Here is a 24,765-nt window from a genome sequence, read left to right as displayed (position 1 = left end):
AACTTAGTAACATTCTGTATGAGCCTACAAACTTCAACTGAATGTATTGAGACACTCCTTTACTTCACTTACAATTAGAAATCAGTTGTGTGACTACTATTATGCCGCGTACACACGATCAGACATTCTGACAACAGATTTTGTTGTCGGAAAATTTGAGATCCAGATCTCAAATTTTGTGTTTCCAAAATTCCGATGAAAAATGTCCAATGGAGCCTACATACAGACAGAATTTCAGACAAAAATCTCCCATCAAGCATTTTTTATCTGAAAATCCGACCGCGTGTACACGGCATAAGTGTTCAGTTGTCTGACCCTAGTAGTGTGTATCTCTACAAATGGAAAATGATGGCATGTCCCATACAAGCGAACCTGTCCCCAAATAAAACAGTATATTATGTCAGTTATTATTTTTTAATCTCCCACAATAGTGAGCATGCAAATTTCGACAATCTTCTGAATTTGGAAAGTCATGTTAAATCATTTGCGCCCCTGATTGACTTCTCCCCCCCTGCCCTCGTGATGAGTTCTGCATATATGAAAGGTCACTTTATGTGAAAAACTAAAAGTACTGGGCCTGGAGACTGACACCCTTGTATCAATGGTACATTTGTTGGATTTAGTCTTTTTTTTTTTTTTTGCAGTAGATTGTCAGCCAGAATGAATGGCCACTGATGTAGTTAATCGTGGCAGCTCTCACCCAGAGACAATTCTGTAATTTATTTGCACAAGGAAAAGATATTTTACACCATGCATTATGTATGTATTTGGTTTATAAAGCTGTTTATATCACAATTTTAGGAAAGGCTTTTTTAACCTTTTAAAAGGATTTTTAAATTTCTTGAAGACAAGTAATTATAAACTAAACCCCTTTCTTTGAACTGCCCTGCAAAAAAAGAAACAGACATATTATTTTTATATTATTATTGTTAGTATAAGGCAGGATTATGTATAAGAATTTATTCTGGCCACTGGAACAGATTTACGCACATACACACACATCTGTGTGCGTTTAGATGCGTTTACGTGCATACTTGCAGCTTTTTCTGCCTGTAAATGCTCCTCTTCAAATACTTCTGTAAAAACCTATGTGTGAATGACCACATAGGCTAACATAGAGGTGCTTTTACAGGCTGAAAAAAAAATACTGAATGCCTATGCAAGCTCCATGTGCATGAGACCTAAATGTTTGCCCGATGCAGTGCTGAATGCAAATTAATGTATAAGTATGTAAACGTATGCCATGTAGAAGTATCTAAAAACTAAATGTTGCTATTAAGATACTTTCCCCAGTGTTCAGTAAGATATTCAAGCCTGCCTAAAAACAGAGATGATGATGCTGATTTGTTATCCTGTGAGGCAGGAAGTGGCAAGTCAAGCTTCAAAGCTGAAACAAGAAATAGGTGTTACCCATGACTGACTTAAAGTAAGCCTATGAATATAAACCTATGAGTGTTACCATTTCTTACTTGAGTCTAGAAAGGATTAACGCTGCAGCTATCATCCTGATTCCAGCTTGGTTATATAGGGAGTCACTGACCTGGAACATGCATTTTGGATATACAGTGTGCAAATTTCAGCTGTTTCCTAATGAACTGGATGAAATTCACTTTGTGAGTGGCTTTGTTGGTCCCCTCCTTTCAGTATCCTTTGGTTGAAAAGGCAAAGGTGCCGGGCGGAAACTTGTCAGCCAAAACATGGCTGCATTCAATCAGATAGAGCCACTATTCCAGTATTCTGACAGCTTAAATAAAATCTATTTATGTATGGGTTATCTTAATACTGCCCACACACTAGTAGAATTTTGTTTCAAAATTTTCATTTTAAGAACATTTATTCGATTTCCTAATCATTGGTGCTGTCAAATTGATGTTTGTTTTTGACCACAGTAATGAGAATATTCAAACGAATATTCAAACGAGCAGAATGAAAAACTTCTCAAATGAATGGATTTCTAGCAGTGTATATGGCTTTCATTCGGGAAAATCCAATATAGCCAGTTTAAGAGTTTAGACTTTACTTCTACATTCTTGTTCCAAGTCAATGATTTACTTAGGAGTGAAGCGAGGATCAAGATGGCAGCCTTGTATCCTACATCCTTAAAAACAAGTAAACTGTTTTCTTACATTCACAACAGAATAACAGCATTTTCTGACACACCTGCTTTTTGAACCTCTGTTAGCCTTTAGCTGGTCATACACTACTACACCACTTCTTTCAACAAATTGTTCAATAAACTTTTGTCAAAGTAGCCTGTCGGAAATTTGTAAGCCAAGCAGCACCTACATAAATTTAGAATTCAATATCCTGGCAGGGGGATTCATCCATCCATGTTGTTAGTGTAGAAAACTGTTAGATTTCTTTCGTTCAGCGTTCAGCAGTTCAGCCTCAGGCTGACCAAAATAAATCTACACATGTATGGCCAGCTTTGAAAAGAGGCAACATGTTATTTAATTACAAATTATCATTTCAAGGGGGTAATGGCGAAAAGTTTTTCTTATATGTGTAATGATTAAGTTCAAAGTTGCCCTGTGGCTACAGTTTTCTATATTGTTCTCTTCATTTCATTAGTTGTAACTTGAAACTTAATGCATAGGAGAGACATCTAAATTGTAGAACATGTATTGAGATGCTGAAGAAGAACTGTTATATGAATAGTCAAAAGCATTGAATAAAATGTGTCAGGTCATGGGACAACAAGCTGAAAGACATGTTGAAAATCAAGCTATAATAGGTTTGTAAAATTATTTGTATGATATATTTCCATTTAACAGGCCCACACTAATGGGGTGTTTAGGTAAGCTTTTGTAATGATTGCCTAGGCTCCAGTTCACTTCTACATGACAGATTTAGAAAAAAGTTCATATTGCAATGAAGCTACTGCTCATTGAAATGTAGCCTGGAAGAGTTGAAAGAGTAATTATGCATCAGAAGTGCTGCCCTGAGGCTCAGGTTCATGAAGCGAGAGGTCAGAAACTCGACTCTCGCTTCTTCAGGGCCTTTCCACACCTGCAAAGCAGTGCAATACTTTGCCAGAATGGAAATCATCATTGTGTACGTTGTAAACGTTGAGAAAATTTTGGCCTGAAAATGAACTCATGACTCACTGGGAAAATCAAATTATTAACAACAATAGCACCATTTCATACTCAACATATTACTTATTCTTAGAAACATATGGAAATCCTTCCTTCTGCACCATTCTTTGCTCTCATTCATTTTTTTAAATATTTGAATTGTCCTTCACAAGAGAGCATATATTCGCCATTTAATATTTTTTGGTGGTTTGCACCTGTTTATATATTTTTGGTATTTACTAATTCACTGTGTTTTTTATTTTTTTTAAAAAGACAAAAAAGTTTGGGGGAAAAAAAAATTAACAAGGCCCTAAAATGCTAGAACAGTACAAATAGCTCCAAAATTGTTTGGTTTAGTGTAGTCTAGGGCATAGCATATACACTGTATCAATCAGAGGGGTGTTGGTCAGTGATCAGTGCACCTTTAAATGGTGTTTTTCCCTTTAATGTTGGTGATCAGTGGTGAGTCCCCTGTGAGTTATCTGTTAGTGGTGAGTGGTGTTTTTCCTCTATAACATTGGTGGTCTATAATCAGTATGCCCCCCATCTGTTCTGGGTAAGCTTTTGCTGCTCAGGGTACAGCCTTAAGGGTGCTAGCATTATTAATTATAGTAATTGGCTCACAGCGATCACAAGGCGCATAACCACTCTGACTGGCTCTGTACATTTTGTTTGTGATATGTGCTGTCTAATGACAGCTTGATCAGAGGCATTTTAAAAGGCACACTGGCCACCTGTGCATATTCTGCAGCATCATTTCTAAATGGCTGATCAGAAAATTTAGTCCCCCACAAACATTTTTTTCTATCAATGACACAGTAAGGTAATTAATCTGGTCCTCACTAAATTCTGGAAATAGATAAATGTGATGTCAACTCATAAATAACACATAACAGGTAAGAATGAGTTACACTTTTAGACATCACTATACACCTTCATTTGTGGATATCTATAGTTATCAGAAGAATTATTTATTAAAGGAGTTTGCTTTCTGGAGAGGTTTAAATAAGGACCTAAATGTATTTCAGTATTTTAGGATTGACAATGTGTAAAAGTAGGCTACCAGCTGAACTCCTAATAACACAGCTAATAGCTTCTACGCTTTTAGTGACTGTGGCCAAGAGTGTCATTGACCATCTGTTTAGCTTCCTAGATAGTCGGACAGGCCTTCAAAATGACAGGCATCAAATGACGGGCATTTAGTCTGTATGGTCACTATTAAAACATAAGCTGGCTTGTTCAGGGAGGCAGGGCAAACAGTGTACCTGAAGTGCATGGTTTAGTAATCCATAGCCACTAATCAGATTTCATTTTAGTAAGATGACCGAAAGGTGAATTGCTATTATATAGTTTCTAAAATATAACAGTAAACAGTAAAATATAACAGTAACAGTAGTCTAACACATCTTAAAGCTTAAGAAGGTAAGAAAGAGAAAACTGTCTATGATTTCTCAGAATATCTGACATTCGTTACAGTAATCAATTCATGTCATAAATCAGAGAACCTTTATATAATGATATTATGTAACAAATATTCTTTAGTAAACTGGTATAAACAGATTCTTCATGAAAATACAAGGTCTACTGTAATAATAAAAATGCTAATTAAAAGCTAAAAACATAACAATCTTCAGAAGAAAAATAAATAAATGCTTAACTTTGGACCTCAGCTTCCAAATGCTTCCTGTAGGCACTAGTGACTACATTGGGCCTCACTACTGCATCTTAGGTAGGCTGAGTGCCCTGCATTCTACTTTTCCAGGAGGCAGCGGGGAGACCCAGTGATGCCACCACCACCTACGGAAAGCAGATGGAAGACAAGGTCCAATAATTATTTTTTTCTTTCATTTACAGTTTTTTTTTTTACAGTGTTTGGGAACTAGGAAATAAGAATGTCTTGATTTTTTTGCAATGTCCTCTTAAAGTAGTATCAAGCACCTAATATAAAACCAACATATGTATTTAAATATCATTCATACTTCTATCATACGTCATTTTTTAAATAAAACTTTTGTAAAGACTTATTTCATTATTTACAACTGGCACCACTATCTTCTCAGGACCTGCGCTTTCCCCTTCATCGCCAGTCAGATATGCCCTAACACAGTATATCTCTGTGTCAGAAACCCAGACTACATATCTTATGAGGCACTGTGCAAAAATTTTAATTGTGTAGTTTGGGGAAAAACTGCCAGTCAGAGGCATCTAGGCAGGGAGTTGGGCAGATCTCAATCTTCCTGCAATTGTCTTGCGACTGTGAGCTGCTTGTTCATGCAGTGGAGTGAGTGTCTACACCTTGTTTAGTAGTCAGTGCAGGGGAGCATTCTTGCTGCAGTAGCTTCTTAGAGAGCCAGTCAATAAAACAAGTCACTGCAGAAACTGATGTAGGTGAGGGAAGAATAAAAAATATATATATAAAAAAAAGAAAACAAAAACAAAAGCGTGTGATTAGTGATCTCTTATATTCCATTAATTGCTATGAACTATAACCTTTTTGTATTATATAAAATATAATATATATAAAAGAATAAAAAAATATAACCTGCATCCTGTGTCCCCTAGCAGAGATCTTACATCATCAGGTGTAGAATGTTTCTTTGGTACAAACAGGGAAACTGGTATCATTACCTCTTTACATGTATGAAGTAATTTTTGTTCTTTTAATGAGATGGAAAACAAATTAATTTATTTTTATAAAATTACAGAGGGAAATAAAATCATCGGGTGCAAGTGTTACATTACCTAAATATACCATACACTAACTGGGCCTTCATAACTTATACCGATTTTAGACTGCTGACTTAAAAATTGGATTTAATCTAACTCACTTTCATTAATTTATAATTCTGATGGTTGAATATGTATGGTTGAAATGACATCATTCAAAAACTGTTAGGGGATTAAGTCCATATGCCTTGTCATATGGACAAATAGCTATTTTAATCCGTCTCTACTTAGAATCATTCAACTTCATTATCTTCTGTACGTACTTGAAACTGAAATATGACCCCTATCCTTTCTGTATTTTGGAGTCTTTTTCATAAAGATTTTTTATTAAATAAGAAAAAAAAACTGTAATGGTTCATTCACTGCTCAAATCGTTCATCAGTGTCACTGATGTGTCTGTGCTTAATTAAAAGCAAATGTAATTTTATTTATTTATGTATATTTAACATCAGCAGTCGTTCATTTCTATTATAATACAGCAATCTCTAGATCTTGGATTAAAAATCTTATATCTGATAAGCCACTAATGACTGCATAAAATATAAAACAAACATCCCAATTAATCTCCAAGTTGTGCCCCAGCCAAGCACTCTTCTTCCAATTCCAGAATATGCCATTATATGTGGCTGTACCTATTTAAGCTGTGCTAACACCCATGTACTGGAATTCTATTCACAACTGCAAACTCAGTAAATATCAGCAAAGTGAACATATGGTTTTCTGCTTGCAGAAAGCCAAACAGGTGTCTGCAGTGAGCAGGTGTTATTCTGAATGTTTGAACTTGCCGCCCCATCACTAGTTGACTGCCACGACATTCCCCTAACAGGTGGCTAGAGGCACTTGGCTGACCATGTGATGTTTGCTAAGGGAGCTACCAGCGTTGGCTGGAGGCTGCAGGCAGGGGAAGATGGGGCTTTTCTTTATTGCTTTGATGAGGATATTGCCCAAATTCATGTCTCATTAGTGTTTCCTAAAGTCCTTTTGGAAGAGAACAGCAGTTTAATTAAGAGCTTTCATAAAAAAACGTTTCCACATACTTTTCCCCCTGCAGCATTCTAGCACATCAGAGTCCATCAGATTTGCCCCAGGCATAGTCAAACAGATATGCATCTGGTGTTCCATTTGTGCAAGCTGTCAATACATACTCAGTGTCTCACACCAGCTCCCTTTCACCTCCTCTCCAGATAGAGTTCCTTGTAAATAGATCAGTTTTGATGACTTTTTTATTATTTGCATAAGCCACATCACTTTGATGTGGTGCAAAGTAAATTATGGCCATTCAGGGCCCGAGGATGTGCTCTGTATCCTAAAAGTAATGTGATCTTGCAGTGCAATAAGATGTTTAAATTATATTTGTGAATTCAGTCATCTCAAGTCTCCAGAATGGGCTAATTATTAGGCTGCTGCAAATCAACATATCTTGCCCCAGTGGTACCAGGGTTACCTGTCAGATTTAAAAAATACTTTTGCTTTTACTAAATAAAATATTCCCCCTGCTCTCCTTCTCGCTCTGCTCTGTTGTAGAAGAGAACTGTCTGTACACATCACATGTTTACAAGTTAATGATGCATTGCCATGGCCCTGACAGGGGTCAGACTGTATTGCAGGCTATTCCTTTGAAAAGTCATGCATACATCAGCCCAGCCATTAAGAATTATTGCCATTGGGGGTGCAGACACTGAGCTTGGGAAAAATGCAGACTTTAGCCTCTATAGCTAGGCCTGGCGTTTCACAGAATAGCTCAGGATGCAAAGACTCTGGGTGGGCTATGGCAGCAAGACAATACACTTGCGTGCATCTGAGATCCTCTTTTACTTTTCTAATTTTTGAAACTTGCCCATTCAGTGCTCAAATCTTGCACAGTTTCTGACCAACAGATCCTACTTTTATCTATGACTATACAGTCATTACTCCGGGGAATGTTGATCAAGGACATGCATTGGAATAACACATACATTGATTGTTTCAGTATTGATGAACAGTACCTTTGGAAGTATCTTCCTGGCCATCCTTTCAAGAACACATAGGAAATTTCCCCCCAAACCATACCATACCTTTATCTAGTGTGACTTCACCTCTTCATTGGGAAGTTTTATAGTAAATAATTGCAAATTCAGTCTGTTCTGCAGGCTGCCCACATAATGAATTATTTGTTTTAGCAAAAATTGTAAATATCTACAACAGGGAGCAATCAATATCTAAGAAAAAATATACAAATAAAAAACAGGAAAAGTATTTGCGGATTATCATTCTTAAACTGCCTACAGATGGATGGAAATTTGTCCAGTTCAGAAATAACCAGACACATTTCAATCCATCTGTGGCTGTTCCTGTTCATGGGAAGTTACTCTTTTGATTGGCTTCTCATGAACTGGATTGTTGGAAAATTTTGCTTCAATTCAGTCATTTGGTAAACTAAAGTTAGTCACACTCTAAGCTAAATAATGAAAGGTGCACCCCATAACCAGTTGTAGAGAAACAAATGTGTATTTTAAGCAGTTGTCAATTGACTTGCAAGTCTCTGGTGTTATGTTGAACTATCTTTGTAGCTTTTTTAAAAGGTAAGATGAATGCAGTTGTGAAAAAAAAGGGGCTTAATATGAGACCAACATATTGCTGGGAGCTGAAAAATCTACATACCAGTACTTATTCATAATTTTTTAATAGCTCTTGAGGCCTAGATACAAATACAGTCCAAGGATGACAAATGCAGTCCAAGCTTGCAAAAAGAAAAATGACTGCCTTGTCTTAAAGTAGACCTCCCCTAACATCCTCTTTTCATAAACAGTTAACAATAATAAAAGGTAACACCTGCATTATTTTATTGACACTTCCCTCATAATTATTAATGTTCCCAAACGTCATTGCTCCAACCGCCCCTATGCCAACCAAGCCTGCACCACCATTTTAAAAACTGATGTCTTGAGTGGTCTTCTTCTACCTAATACTGTGGCCTGTTTCTTCTTCCCAATTCTGGACTGGCCCACAAATGATGACAGTGCAGCTTGATTATAACAGACCCCTGAAAGGCACTGGTGAAATAGTCTTCCCAAGAGGCTGCTCTAAGGCATTGGCTATGTCACCAGTGCCTCTTAGAGAGGCGGAAGTAATAGAATTAAGTGCATATATATAAAACAGCATTTTGCTGTACAAGTTTAATGTGTTGAGTGGTGAGCATGCAGAGCTGCATGCAAAGGTGCTTTCAGTGTTTTTTTGGGGATTTGGTCTACTTCAGAGAACTACATCTGTATTTGACAGCTGTCAGAGAGATTTCAGCAAGTGAATTTATCACAGCTCTTTTTTCTACTGGATTCACTTGTTTTAAGCTAAACAGGTGCTAATAAAACCTAGAACATACATGGATTGATTATTGCACCCCCAAAATTCAATTTTTCATCTTTGACCTCACACCAGTTGTAAATTTTTAATGATGTTGATTGTGTATATGAAATACGCTGTACTTTGTTAACAATTTGGGGATACAAGCATTTTTCCACACACTAGCACAGGCTGTTTATTTAGCAAATTACCTAGATTGTTGTTTTTTCTTATTGCACCCAGATGTCTTATAATATAGAGGTGTTCCTTAGACAATCATTAGTGGCAACATTTGTAAGTTATTATATTTTATTTAGAACAGTCTCAGATTTTAACACTGTTTCAGTAATTAGTTATTATGCGGATCACAGTTCCCTTGTGTTAGTTGATTTTTAGTTTAAAACTTGATCCAACAATTACATTCTTTTGGGCATATCTCTACTCTGAATTTGAGAAATCACTTAGTTCCTGAAGTCATTATAATCAGTATCTTGCATGTTATTACAGCAACATTTTGCGCTAACCCTTTCTTTATTGGGACTACTTTGAGACTTCATATCTGTTATTATTATTATTTTTTTAGCTCTGTAAAAAACTCAAGCACTAGGCAAAACAAAATGACTCAGTCTGCCTGTTGTCAGGGAGAGGTAGAAGCAGATTGTTTATGATAAAACATAAGGTATTACTAACTTGTCAAAAGATCACTGTCAAATGATGGTGATGACTGGGTGGGAGCTTGGGTGTTCTAGTCCAGTCATTAATGCCATTTATGTTAGTTTCTGCTCACAAGTACACATTGATCTTGCACACTTGTTTGGAATCAGAAATTGTTAGTGAAGTCTCCTAGCCTAGCAGACCTTCAAATCAACATATTTTTTTTAAAACTATTTATATTTTTTACAAAAAGGCTGTAAGAACCCTGCTGCCACCAACTTAACCAATTACAAGCAAAAGCCTAGAACATCAAGTATTGTACATGCTTACCTGCAGCATTTTTCCTTTCCATAAATAATTTTTTATTGACTTTCAATGTGCCTCTGAGATTCCCCACAAATCTAGCTTCTTCAGGAAAAGTCATTCTCTAGCACAGGGTCCTTCCTCCTTGCGTGTCATATCTCCTTCATCGCCTGGGAGCGTCAAATTACCGCATGTGCTGGACAAGCTCCTCCACCTCCAACCTCCTCACACAACCTCCTATGTACCCACCCAGGTGGGAATACTAATAGAGTGTCACTTGAGTGAGAGATTTGAGTTAGCTAGGGCTGCTGACATCACATATAACATGGCAGTACACAGACAGCAGGGATATTAGATTTCAGCTCAAGGGAAATTACCAGTAAATAACATGCTTTCAATATTTTAAATGCACATGTAGGTGGTAAATTCCTTAATAGACCCTATACAATTCTGTCAGGCAGCTGTACTGAAATTATTGGTGCTTTTGCACAATTTGTGCTCTTGTAAGAGACAGGTACATAAATCTGTCGGAGCCTAACACTGCAATTGTAATGTCTATGCTGACAATTCCTCCACAGTACACTTCCTCCCTGCTACTGTACCTATCACACTGATAGGTGCATAGCTGAGTTTTGTAGCGTACCATGCTGTTGATTGACAATGCAGGGCAGTGGGTGAATCCATAACCGCTTTTCAGTTCAATAGTGGCTTTCTAATCTGCTCGCTGCCATTTTCTCAAACAGTAGTAAGGCGGACCTGATGGGGAACTAGTCTCAGTTCCTCATCAGGCTCCACCCACCCAGTTACTCAAGTCATTTCCCAAATATGGCCATTGCCATATTTAGGTAATGACATCACCAGTATCCCTGGATCCTTTGTTTGCATTTAGCTTTTAGCTTGGGAATAGAGCCCTGTGCGGTCACATTCACGACAGCTTCCCAGCCTAGACATGCCCCACTCTGACCACTATTGTACTTCTGCATGGCAGCTTCGAGCTGTTCTTAATTATCATCAGTTTCCTAAGCTGAGAAACTGTGGTAATTCTTTAAGGATCTGCCACTGTCACAGCTACAGATTTTTAAAGCAGACATGGTTACCTGAATTTGCTGCATGTGTCGACAATATTAGAGAAGCGGAAGCAGATATTTACCTCAATTAGGCACAGGTAGGGAACTATTGCCAGAACAGTAACATTAAACACAAGATTTTTGTAGAAATGAATGATGTGGAAGCAGGGTCTATTTAAGTTCTATAATACAATATATTTTTTCTTTGCTTTTCACTCTTCATCTTTAGTTACTTACATGGCATGGGCTCTAACCATTACCAATATGGTCTAGGAACTGATACAGTTTAAAAATCTATTTAAAGTAACGAGAGAAAGCAATCCTGTCAAACAAACACTGTATCTGTGCTAAAACTATAAATTATTTTAACATCTTAATCTGAGTTCCCTGCAGCAAGATACCAGAAAGCACTTTACAGGGTGCCTGTAATATGTAATTCCTGCATCCTATGCAGTGTAATTGCCACCTTCTTGGCTTTCTTTATCACCAATCACATTCAAAACCAAGGTAGTTTTGAATTTGATTGGTGGCTGTGAAAAATTTGTTGGTATTGATATTTATTTTCATCAGGCTTTGTGAACATGTCCCTAATATGATATACAGCCAGATAATTAGAATCTGAAGGTAATAAGGTTTGGTATAAGGAGGCAATACAGTAAAGATCACACAAGCCCCACTGTTTAGGTAAGTATACCCTATTGCGGAAATGTTCACCTTAGGATCAAAAAAAGCCTAAAATGTGGAAAATGTTCATGATAAATACCTTGAATTCTGTTGGACTTTTTTGATAACATAGCCCTCATAGTAATATATGGAATATACAATTTTAGGATTTTCTTGTATAGGTTTTTGCACAGTGTTGCACTTTGCACTGTGTTGTTAAAAACACTTATAAGATTGTAAACTACATTCAAAAGAAAGTATGAGTAGAGTTAAGTGAACAAAAAAATATTAATAAATGACTGGTTTAGTATAGTGAGTGCCAGATATTTGTAATAGTATGGATAGAGCATTATGGCTGGATGATAGGCTTTTGCACCAATGGTGTCTTGGTTAATTCTATTCACTATACTAATAGCTGATGAGTTATGTAAAGTTCAGTGATTATAGAATACCAGACATGAAGATTTTTGCAAGCTTCTGCCGCTGCTGAACATTTCTTGCAGCAGAGCTCAACCTGAGTAATCAAGCCCTCCTCATTTTTTTTGACATCACATACAGAGTTCACAGGCCAGTCAACCAGAAGCAAGCAGTGGAAAATGGAGGATCCTGGGGCTTCTGACTGTGACTGGCTGAAGATCAAAATGGAAGGTGAGAGCTGAGAAGATTACATTTACTAAAATGTATATTAAGGGTTTGTTACAAAGTGCAATAAAAATGTCAACTGCATGTGAAAACATACAATTGAATGAAAAATAGGACTTAATAGACAAGATAAAGCAGAGCAAAGTACAGAAACAAAAGGCAAGATGAAATAATCCACAGCAACCAGTTTTGTTAACCACAGTCAGATCAGTTGAGGAATCCTTTTTTGATTGGCTGCTGTAGGGTATTTACAGTTATATAAAATGATCACCTAATCACATCACTTGCATTGACGTTAAGCTGAATTACAAGCAGAAATGTAAAAAAAGTGCTCTAGCTATGTGTGAGTTAGCTAATGTAAGCACCCTCCTGTAACCCTCCTGTAATTTGCTGCACAGCAGCACTCACACAGAGAAAATAAATGTCGTAGCTGGTCAAGGCTCTCTTAAATAAACAGACTTACTGGAGGGGAGAGCCTAGGAGTTTTGCCACCCCTTAATTTTCATTATCAGGCTCAAGTGGATCCTGAACCAAGCTGCAATGCTAAACCACAACATAGTCATCAGAGAATTCTAGGAACTGACTATTAAAGAAGAAGTCCACACTAACACTAAAATTGCTACATCTACAGGCATCCACAATCTAAGACTAACCTATCTAACCCTGTAAAGAAGAAATACATACCTTTTCTGCAGCCACTCCGGTCCGGACTCCAGCAACGGCAGCTCTGCAGAAGACACAGCCGACAACAGCTGGGAAATGCCTGGGAAGTGACGTTATCCAATGAGTTACTTTGGGGCTTCCATTTTCGGCTGCCTCCTCTGCGCCTGCCTCCACAGTAAAGCTGCCACTGACAGCTCAGTGTGGGACCGGACCGGTCAGGGGTTAGATTGGTTAGTCTTGGATCGTGGATGTCTGTAGATGTAGAGATTTTAGTGTTAGGGTAGATTTCCACTTTAAGTCAGAAACAATTGGATCACAAACCTTGTTGAGTTATAAACCATTTGGTAGGTAAAGTTGTTCACATATAAGTATCACATATAAGTATTTTAACTGTGGGTTTGACTGAATGTAATTTTTTTAAAGTATTAAATATAACAACAAAACTAAATACAAACAATACACCAAACTCTGCAGCTGGTTTCACACCTATTTGTTGCAGAAACTGTGGTGTGTTCCTGTGCTATTCAGGCTGAGTTTTGAATGGCAGCTCAACACACTATGCTAGCACACATTAAAGTGGATGTAAACCTTCTCCTATACCCAGAGAGGTGTACAGCCTCATATGATACACAGAGATGAAACAAATCTCCCTACATAACTTTAATTTGTATATGTGCTGTCTTCAGCTTTCTAGACTGATTAGAATTCTAGCATTGTGTTCGAATTTTCTCTTCCTGTTCCACCACTGGGTGTGGATTCTTGGCAATCACTGTGTAACTGCTGATTGGAGGAAAGGCACACTCCTCCACATAGGCAGATGAAGGAAGAGATGGGCAGAGCTGTGTTGTGAATAGACCAGCTGTCTGCTAATCTATTTTTATGCACCATCCCGACACAAATTTTCAGCGGCTTTTATCTCCCATGTCGGAGACCTTGTCAGAAGTTATCATGCTGATGATAGAAGAACGGAGCAGCAGAAAGACACGGGACTTAGGGCTTTGGAGAGAGATAAGTAAACAAATACAGATAGATTTGCCCAGATCAAATTTCATGAATGGGGTTTACAAGCACTTTAATGCATGTGGGTTTCAGTACACTACAATGAAAAGATGTGAGCCATCTTTGCATTGTGTTTTAAAAAAAAAAATGGTTCATGTCTAGTTTGATATGCAATGTGGTGCCTTGGCAGTACTGAAAATGAACAGGCCACCTTAATGCATTGCACATTAATGTGTAGTTCCACACACTGACCTGCACACTGTGATGCACCACATGCACCAAACAGATGTGAAGACGGCCAAAAGAAAACTCTTCTGCTTTCATGCTGGTTTAAATAACTGTATATTTGCCTTGCATACAATTCTGTATTCACTTTAAAAATAAAATTATATTGTACTTTTTAAAATATTTTTATACATTTTTTAGCCAAACATATTATAGAACAAAGACTAGCACATACATGGTGAATTTTAATGTATAGTCCTTTGAATGAGTACCAAATACATCAATACTTGTTTTTCAGTAAGAGTTAATTGCTACATCTTCCCCTTGAGTGAAATTCTGTCTTTTATATATTCTTGCTTTTGTGAACTTCTGTGAACAGCAAAAAGGAACGATTGTGTCTTGTGAACGTATTCTGTTACTGACAGTCTTGTGACAGCCAGGACGGGCACAATATGGCATTCAGTAGAGATGTATATAGGCCATTAGTACACTTGTCCATTCCAACAGACAATAATGGCTTGATGTTTTACCAACAGCAGACCACATACCAAGGGAAGTTTGACAGCACTTAATGCAAATATTTGGTTAAACTTTCACTGTTCACCCCATAGGCTTTTTTCACTTTTCACTGGTGGCTAAAGAACATGTTTTGTTCACACTCTCACATGTTTTGTTCGCACAAACATTGACACCTGTGCTTTTAGCAGACACAAGAGCTGATTTATGAGAACTGGAGAAAGCCAAAGCTGGTCCTGTAATAGATAACCCATGTCTTAGGGAATGATATATTAAAGGAATAGTGTGTATTCACATTCTAGATGAATTTTTTAGCTTAGCTATGTTCACTTTAGAAAAATTATCGACTCTCATGGTTTGGCGTGTGAATTGCCATCATCCCTTAACAAACTTACAGAAGAAAGGCCTCGGAAGTGGGATTTTTAAGGCAATTTGAACAAAATATATATATAAAAAATATGATTTTATTAATACACAATATATAAAATTGTTATGGAAGGAACCACAAGAAAGGCATATATACAAATATTACAATAACATTATAGAATAATAAACAGAAGTAGCAACAATCCTACTACAATCATAAAAATATCCAATCAGATGACAGAAAAGGATGAGTAGTGGAAAATTCCAACGCGTTTCAAAAGTGCATACAATATAATCTTCATCAGGGCCTAAAGCCACCTATGAAATTGTAAAGTACAATATGAATGTACTACATAAACAATTATAATGAAACATTAATTACAGCATATAATAACACCTAATAATACCTTAGAACAGTCTGTCCTCAGGACCCACCAACAGGCCAGATTTTAAGTATTAACTTTGGTAGATGCAGACTAGAAAACCGCAATCACTGATCAGCAAATGATATCACCTGTGATGTATTTCAGTTATCTTGCAAGCCTGGACTGTTAGTGGGTCCTGAGGACAGGGGTTGACAACCACTGCCTTAGAATGAACTTGCATGTCAGATAGATTGGTTTTGGAGCAAGTTCTTTCCCCGCACCAAAGATCAACCTCATAGCTTGTCTAGGCACTTTAGTCTAACAATTACTGTATGTGCAAGCAAAATAAATTTTATTTCACCTCTATGTGGTTGCTTAATCAAGGTGCAACTTATTTAATATATAGTTGCATAGTAGGCGAGGTTAAAAAAAGACACAAGTCCATCAAGTCCAACCTATGTGTGTGATTTTATGTCAGTATATACTTATGGTATATATGAACTCTAATTTATATAGATATTAGTCTAGTAAATCAACTCAAATGTTTCATTGCAGCCCTGTTGCAGCCCTAATATTTTTTTTAGTATTAATGTCTTTATAAATCAGCCATCACAATGATATAGGGGATCCACAATACTTAACCACTTGAGATCCGCGCTATTGCCAAATGACGGCATTAGCGCGGACCTACATTTCCAGGACTACGTCTATTGACGTCGTCCTGGTTACGAGCGGCCTGCGCGCCCCCTGAGGGGCGCGCGCGGCGCGCTCTGTGATCGGCGAGTCCATGAGACTCGCCTGATCACCGGTCCGTGTAAGGGGTCGATCCCGACCCCTTATCACGTGATCAGCTGTCAGCCAATGACAGCTGATCATGTGACAGAACGGAGCCGGTAATCGGCTATTATTCCTCCTCGCGCTGACAGCGCGAGGAGAGAAAAAAAAAGCCGATCACCGGCGGCCGTGATCGGGACATCAGTCCCGATCACGGCCAGCAATACAGCTGACCACCTGCCCCCTGCCAGTGCCCACCTGCCCACCGCAGTGCCATCCTGAATGAAAGTAAGTGCCCCCCATCAGTGCCACCCAGCAGTGCCCATAGTGCCCCCAGCGCCACCCACAGTGCCACCCACAATGCCACCCACAGTGCCATCCAGCAGTGCCACCAACAGTGCCACCCACAGTGCCCACAATCTGCCGCAAAGGTGCTGCACCCCAGTGCCGCCCATCAGTGCCCAGCAGTGCCGCCCATCAGTGCCCAGCAGTGCCGCCCATCAGTGCCCAGCAGTGCCACCTATCAGAGCCACCTATCAGTGCCACCTATCAGTGCCCATCAGTCCCATCTATCAGTGGTACCTATCAGTGCCCATCCGTGCCACTTATCCGTGCCACCCATCCATGCCATCTTATCTGTGCCCATCTTTGCCCATCAGTGCCGCCTTATCTGTGCCGATCGGTGCCGCCTTATCTGTGCCTATTAGTGCCGCCTTAACTATGCCTATCAGTGCCCACCAGTGCAGCCTATCAGTGCCCACCAATGCAGCCTATCAGTGCCCACCAATGCAGCCCATCAGTGCCCACCAATGCAGCCCATCAGTGCCCACCAATGCAGCCATCAGTGCCGCCTAATCAGCGCACTTCAATGAAGGAGAAAAATGACCCGTTTGCAAAATTGTATAACAAACTATTAAAACATGATTTTTTATTTTTATTTTTTTGCATCTTTTTTTGTTTGTTTAGCAAAAAATAAAACTCTGAGCTGTAACTAAATACCACCAAAAGAAAGCTCTATTTGTGGGAAAAAAATGATAAAAATTTCATTTGGGTACAGTGTTGTATGACCGCGCAATTGTCATTCAAAGTGCATCAGCGCTGAAAGCTGAAAATTGGTCTGGGACTGAGGGGGGTTTAAGTGCCCAGTAAGCAAGTGGTTAAAGGGCTCATTCTGCTGGACTTATCCTATGGGTCACAGAAGTGCAATTTGTTTTGCACTCCTATGACTTGTTTTCAGCAGAGAGTGGTCTGCTCACTGCTGATGTCACGAGGATCAGTCCAGGCACTACGTCATCCTGACTTCTGATGTCTGGATCCACCAGGTGCCTGGACTGATAGGCGTCTCAGCCTCACAGTGAGCCGCTGAGATGGCCGCTCCCCGCCCCTCCATGGGCACTCCAATGAGCGTGAAGGAGCAGAGCAGGAGAGCTGCTGACTGACAGGCAGTGGGGAGGCGAGAGAACCGAGCCATCAGTGGTGTTCGGTGGCTTGGTTCTCAGTGAAGAGGCGGCAGGGGACAGATGCAGCATCGGTCCGATGCTGCATATAGGTAAGTATAAATATGGGATAAAAAAATCCCATACTCCTCTTTTAAGGTCTCCTCATGGAGGACCTAGCAGGGATCTAACCTTCCCCTACTCTTTCCTGCACAATGTAATATTTTTTTATATATAGGCACTGGCAGTGGAATCCCACTGCAGAAAGACTGTTACCACATTAAATAGGACTTGCTGGTGATAAATAATGTTAATTGATGAAATATTCCAGAAAGCCTGCGCTTGAGTGCCTGGGTATGTAAACCTGCTACAGTAATTATGAGGGGGTCCCACACTCCTACTTGGATTTATTGGAGGTTGCAGCAGGAGATACTCACATAGGGTGCATTGTATTTACCCCCTGAAGTAGATACAGAAGTTCCCGGTATCGATACATTTTGGGGAGGGGACAAGACCGACATTCTGCAGGTGACATGCCAGGAAAGAATCCCATACTTTCCCAATACCGATCCAGAATCTTTACATGCTGTTTGCTGTTTGCCTGATGTAGAGTGGCGCACTGACACGCCTATACTATGTGAGTAACCCATAGGGGGGTTTTATGTGATTAATAAACTGTTAAAACGTTATTACACCATCCAGTCCTTTTTTACTCAACCGAGGTATAGTGCTGAGGGGTCCAGGAATCTGGTTAAAACTGCAGAGCCCCAGAGGTGGTTCACAGGTGTGTATTGACTAAGCTTAAGTCACACGCTCAACTACAGTCAACAGTCAACTACACATTTTATTATAAAATGGGCAAAAGTTAGTACTTCTGTTGAGTTTTAAATGCTATCTTTGATTTCCTCCTGGAGGGTTTTCACCTGGACAGTAGGGCAAAAACAGCAATAAAATCCCTACACAGAGTATAAATCTTTCTTTACTGAATAAAATGTTTAATGGTGTCCTTTGTCACCATTGTGGGGGTTTCCCATCACTTCCTCTTCTTTCTGATACCTGTCAAATAACTAAAATGTGGGAAGATCTTTTTTGTGTGATATCCCTCAAAAAGGCATGAAGCAAAGAGAAATCTCTCAGAGACACTAATAGAAAATGGTCATAGGTTCCAGCCCTTTCATATGCTAAAAATAAGTTTTAGCTTACTTTGATATTTTATCCTCTAGTGAATTTCCTCTATACATTTTAAGGCTGCCAAGTTCTGGGCCATAAATGAGCTTCTATCGCACTGCAAGGAACGTAGGTAAATGCATTGATTGGTAATATCAACAGTAGTTATACCTCCGTTTTCTGTTAAACAGCAATTTTAATTTACAAGCCATTTTTATAACTTTATTACTTTACTGAATCTTGATTGCTAATGTCTGCAAGCAGTTTACCATCTGAGCAAAAGACTGGTAAGATGACCACATTTTAAAATCCATTTTGAACCATAAGTGGGCTAATATAGGAAAACGTGAGGATGTATAAAACAATAGGTGTGTTAATTGGAATAAAAAATAAAAATAAAATTGGGTGTAAAATGATTGTAAAATGAATTACACATGTTACAGTCTCTTCCTAAAATCTGTTTTTGTACAGTTTGATATGAAGTTATTTTCAAGTTGTACCCTTTTCAATCTAATCTTATTCAATTATATAATCATACTGTAAAATATACAGCAAGGGATAGGTTTTAGATAATAAAGTGTTACTAAACCCAGCACCATGCATTCACTATATCTGACCTCAAACAGACTTTTTACACAATGCAGAGGATTAACCCCTTAGGTTCCACAGTGAGTATAACATGCATGCTTTACTGCATATACTGATGGATTTTACTGTTGTGGGTTTAGTAACACTTTAAGATCTCTTGTGTGATTTGGGGTTGATATATTAAAAACAAAATGCTTCTTTAACCAGAAGGCCCTAGAAAGTTTGCAAGTGATAGGTCCAGTGTGAACATTGGAAACACCCTGACCGTATGGGGTTGAAGGGGTTGTAAAGGCGGAAGGTTTTTTTTTTTATCATAATGCAGGGGTTGACAAATTTGCTTGGAATCTAGGAGCCAGCTAAAAAAGTTAGGAGCCAGGTCCGTGACGGCGATCTGGACCTGTCCCTGGCCTGACATGGAGACGAGTGAGGGGAAGATAGCCCCCAGCCCCCCACATATGAGATCACCTCTCATTGGACACACCGCTCGAGTGCTAAATGGCCACTGTGATTGGCCATTTAGCATGATCTGTGATTGGCTATATCCAAGGGACACGGCCAACACAGAACTTCCTCGATGCGCGCCCATGGCGGCGTGCAGAGGGGAAGTAAACAGGAGGATGTCCAGGGACGCCCTCCCGGCAATTGTTGTCCGCGCTGTAGACATCTTTTGTCTATAGCTTGGGCATGAAGTGGTTAACAAAAGAATGTGACTTCTTTTACTTCCGCCATATTCCCGCTTATTTACTGCCATAAGCAGGGTTCGATCAGGTCTGCCTGAAAAACTGACAGGTGAACCTGATCAGACAGCCCTTGTGAAAGGGGCCAAGCAGGTAGGATTACAAATAATAATTTTTTTTCCCTTAATTAAAAAAAAATTCTTTTACTTTTAAAAAATAAATAAATAAAAGCTATTATGAAAAAAATATATATTATATATATATATATATATATATATATATATATATATATATATAAAGCTATTTACCAGCCACCACACTCATCGTTGGGCAAAAGGCGCCAGATGACGCCCGCTATCACTTCCTTCTCTTCGGGAAGGAAATGGGCGGGCAGTGAAAAACAGGCAGGGCTTTGAAGCTCCATTAGGATTAGCATTATTTGATGGGTTGTAATTTCAACATCCACCACAAGATGGCACCAGACTACGGAAAGACTTTAGAAGGCCGCAAAGCCGCGACCTCAATTACTGGCCAGTGCGGCCCGATGCAATCCCACGGCAGAGTTTGGGGTCCACACGGAGACAGGATACCCCAGCTGTGTTAACCCAGGCGCCAGGACACGAATTCTAGTCGCAAATGCGACCTGGCGCCTGGGGTTTGTCGAGCCCTGTCATAATGCATTCTATGCATTAGGATAAAACACCTTCTGTGTGCAGCAGCCCCCCTAATACTTAACTGAGGTCCCATCTCTGTCCAGCAGCCCCCCTCAGCCCCCCTAATACTTAACTGAGGTCCCATCTCTGTCCAGCGATGTCCACGAGTGTCTAGGACATCCGAGACTCTTTCTGATTGGCTGAAACACAGCAGTGGCACCATTGATTAGCCAATCAGGAGAGAGAGGAGTGGGGGCCAAACCATAGCTTCATATCTGCATGGACACAGGGAGTGGTAGCTCGGCTTGGGTGCCCTATAGCAAGCTGCTTTCTGTGGGGCATTCAACAGGAAGGATGTGCCAGGATCACCGAAGAGGGACCAGCGAAGAGGAGGATCTGGGCTGCTCTGTGCAAATCCACTGCACAGAGCAGGTAAGTATGACACATTTGTTATTTTTATAGAAAAAAAAAGACTTTACAATCACCTCCTCCATAGAAAATAGAACAGTACCCTAATATTGCATATTGTATAACAGAATAGACATAGAACCTACTAAGAATTCAGGCATTGCCTGGTACAAAGATGCCTGTATGTGTAGAGTCTCATCATCTTCACACCCTGTCTAATTAATTTATATTTCATTGCCTGGAAGCAATGCACACTGTGGGTCTCCATCACTTTCAGTGACTTTTTCCCCTTTTCATGAGATGCAGTGTTAGTTAATTTCTTTTATCACTGTCATAGATTGTGGTTCTTTCGTATCACGAACATAATCTGAATTTCCTTTGTGTATAATACCATTTTGTGTTCTTAAGATTAAAATGTATTTTGCTTTTTTGCAGTTATAGAGAGTTTAGGTAATGATCAAAGCAACCATTTTTTAAATGTTTTTAAAGGAAATGGGTGAAATTTTTGTTTTAACAGCATTTTCTTTTATTTTAAGGATGGCAGGTATAACTGTTGTGTTTGTTTTCTCTAACTAAGGATTAGTACGTCTAGCTGAAAAAAAGCAGCCACGTATCTGATTTAGTGCTGCCCTGAGTATCTGAGAAATAATGAATAAATGAATTACTCCAACGATACGCCTGTCTGGTATGAAAGGAATGTGATTTTGGTTTAATAGGCTGAAGACAAGCAAACTATTATTGAAGTCTTCATCTAGAGGCTGGTCATTTGTGCTTGTTCGTCTGCTTGTCACAATGAGGTCTAATAACTGAACTAAGTGGGGCACATAGCAGTGACTAGCAGAATCTGTGCCTAGCAGGGATCAGAAATGTGTGTTGGCTGTTGTCTATCTATATTCTATAGTAAGCTGTTACCATTTTACAACAGGCAATATTTTAGTAACACAAGCAATCATGTTGAATACACTCACCTCAGCTTCTTGCATCTTGACACCTTGTTTTATTACTTTAAACAGATATGTCCTCTCCAACCATGAAGAAGCCTGAAAAGCCATTATTTAGCCCAACATCACCACAGGATTCTTCATCAAGACTGAGCACTTTTCCCCAGCATCATCATCCGGGGATTCCAGGAGTAGGACATAGTGGTAAGGGCAAAAAATGGTATAATGTAGTCTAGTCTTCCAAAATTCTGCTGTATGTAAACACAAGGCACTTGCATGTTTTGAAGCAGGAATTATTGTTGACAATGTTGTGAGCTGTTTGTTTTTTGTGCAAAAAAAGAAGCCTGTAGTTGTGAACAACAGATTTGTTGTGCTGGATATGAGTAGTATTATTGTACCAATGTAAAACAGGCATGTGACCATGATGACATAAGTTAAAGGAAACTAACTACAGACCTTGGAAAATGTGGCTGATATAATCTGCACTGGGTAGATGCCCAGATTTATTTTGCTGCAAAATAAGGTAAAAGTGATGGGGCATAACAAAAAGGGGAAAATCTTTACAGGCCACTAACTTTACACATAAAAAACTGTCAGATATGATGTAGTTGTTAGCTCCACTGTGACATAATTTGTATCAGTGCTGAACAACACTTCATACTAATTTGTATACAGGTTGACCTGGTTCAATGGTCATAAAGCTAGATACTGCAAACTTCACTGTGAGTGATTAGCTAGACATTAATTCATCTCTCAATTGTCATTGTGTTGTGGAAGAAAAGCATCATCTAAAGAAATGAAGTGCTTACATAATGAAATCCCACAAACTCCACACACATTTGTTGATGGATTTGTGATCCAAGACTCCTGCACTGCCAGATAGCAACGCCAGCTGCTTTCATAAATTCTCAATTTTATCACCTGGTACAGATATGGAGGTTGGTTTACTAAAAGAGTTGATAATCCTTACCCAAAAATGATGTGAATACTCACTTCAGTTATTCAATAGTCCAAATCAGCCTACATCTGTCCTTTGTAATGTGTGTTCCATTTTCTGGCAATATCCACTGGCTGAAGCATGAGAAGTAGGTAAATGTGCAAGGATAGAAAAATGTGAGCTGTCATTTCTGACTAGACTTCCTGTCCTGTATGCTAGTTCCAGATAAGTAACTAACATAGCTAATGAAAATTAGATCAAGATGGTGGCTCTAGAGATTGTATTGGCATCGGTAGTGGCAGCTTCCAGGGAGAGTGTAGCTAATGCCGCGTACACACGAGCGGACTGTATGGCGTACTTAGTCCGTCATACAATCCAACGGACAGTCCGTCATACTTTCCACTGAACGGACTTGACCACACACGGATACCCAAACAGTCCGACGAAAGCTTGCGCGATGACGTGTACAGCACGTACGACGGGACTAGAAATAGGAAGTCCAATACACAGCAAAGCACCCTTCCGCCGTGTAAATCCTTTCTGGGCATGCGCCATTCTTAGTCCGTCGAACTAGCATACTGACGAGCGGATTGTCCGCTGAAACCAAAGTACGACGGACAGAATTTCGAAAAATCCGAAATTCTTAGTACGCCGGACTGCACGCTGAAAAAGTCCGCTGAAGCCCACACACGAGCGGACTGTCCGCTGAAATGTGTTTCGACGGACTAAGTACGCCATACAGTCCGCCCGTGTGTACGTGGCATTAGAGTTACTGTCCTTTTCTTGATTTTGCTGCTCAGTAGGAAAAAGGTTACTGGAGTATAACAAGTCAGGTTTCTTTTTTTTCTGGGCAAATCTAATAACTGCATTAGAAAATGATTAATTTATATATTATATGCTGCAGATTATAACATTAAAGTGGACGTTCACCTTAAAACTAAAATCTGTAAATCTACTGGCATCCACAATCGAAGACTAACCTATCCAGCTCTGTAAATAAGAAATCGCTATAATACATTTTCTGAAGCTGCTCTGGTCTGGTCTCCAGCGGCGGAAGCACTGTTCAGGAGACAGCTGACAATGGCTGGGAAAAGCCCGGGAAATGGAGTCACCCATATAGTTGCTAGTGGGTTTCCGTTGTCGGCTGCCTCCTCTGCACCCACTTACACAGAAAAGCCTTTCTTCTTTACAGGATTAGATTGTGGATGCTAGTAAATTTACAGATTTTAGTTTTAGGGTGAACTTCTACTATGACCCATTTGTTTTTAGTAATTTTAAAAGAGCCAGAGGTCACATTTTTTTTGTGGTTTGTACATGAGTTCAATAATATGTTTTCAGTGGATGCTCTCTTTTGTGGTACAGATGTAAAGTCACGCAGTGTTATTGCGTAATGTTGTGCCTGCCATTTTTTAAGGTCACGACAGCATGACTTACTTCAAAAATAAAAAGTAAAGTACTAATGTGCTACTAAAAAAGTGTTATAGACACATATAAAGTACTTAGTGAAAAAAATATATAAATAAAAAGCAGCTAGATTTCTGTAGTGTTACCAACACCAATTAGTATATATATATATATATATATATATATATATATATA

General features: G+C 39.1%; 1 protein-coding gene across 10 annotated transcripts in view; it reads left to right on the top strand.

The window, feature by feature from the left end:
• NFIB (nuclear factor I B) overlaps nucleotides 1-24,765 on the top strand; it is a 611,459-nt gene that overhangs the window by 491,374 nt on the left and 95,320 nt on the right. For 7 of the 10 annotated variants that reach the window (XM_077475108.1, XM_077475111.1, XM_077475115.1 and 4 more), the window contains 2 exons: nucleotides 12,368-12,457; nucleotides 22,302-22,433. In XM_077475108.1, the coding sequence (XP_077331234.1) occupies nucleotides 12,368-12,457; nucleotides 22,302-22,433 (222 nt within the window). The remainder of the gene's footprint in view (nucleotides 1-12,367; nucleotides 12,458-22,301; nucleotides 22,434-24,765) is intronic. The other 3 variants (XM_077475113.1, XM_077475112.1, XM_077475114.1) reach the window with 1 other exon arrangement.

This window comes from Lithobates pipiens, unplaced genomic scaffold (assembly GCF_037356315.1).
Source record: "Lithobates pipiens isolate NorthernLeopardFrog02 unplaced genomic scaffold, aLitPip1_a1.2 Scaffold_13, whole genome shotgun sequence".
In the NCBI taxonomy this organism is placed as follows: Eukaryota; Metazoa; Chordata; class Amphibia; order Anura; family Ranidae; genus Lithobates; species Lithobates pipiens.
The sequence above is the reverse complement of the archived record's forward strand: the minus strand, read 5'-3'. Positions and strand labels throughout refer to the sequence as shown.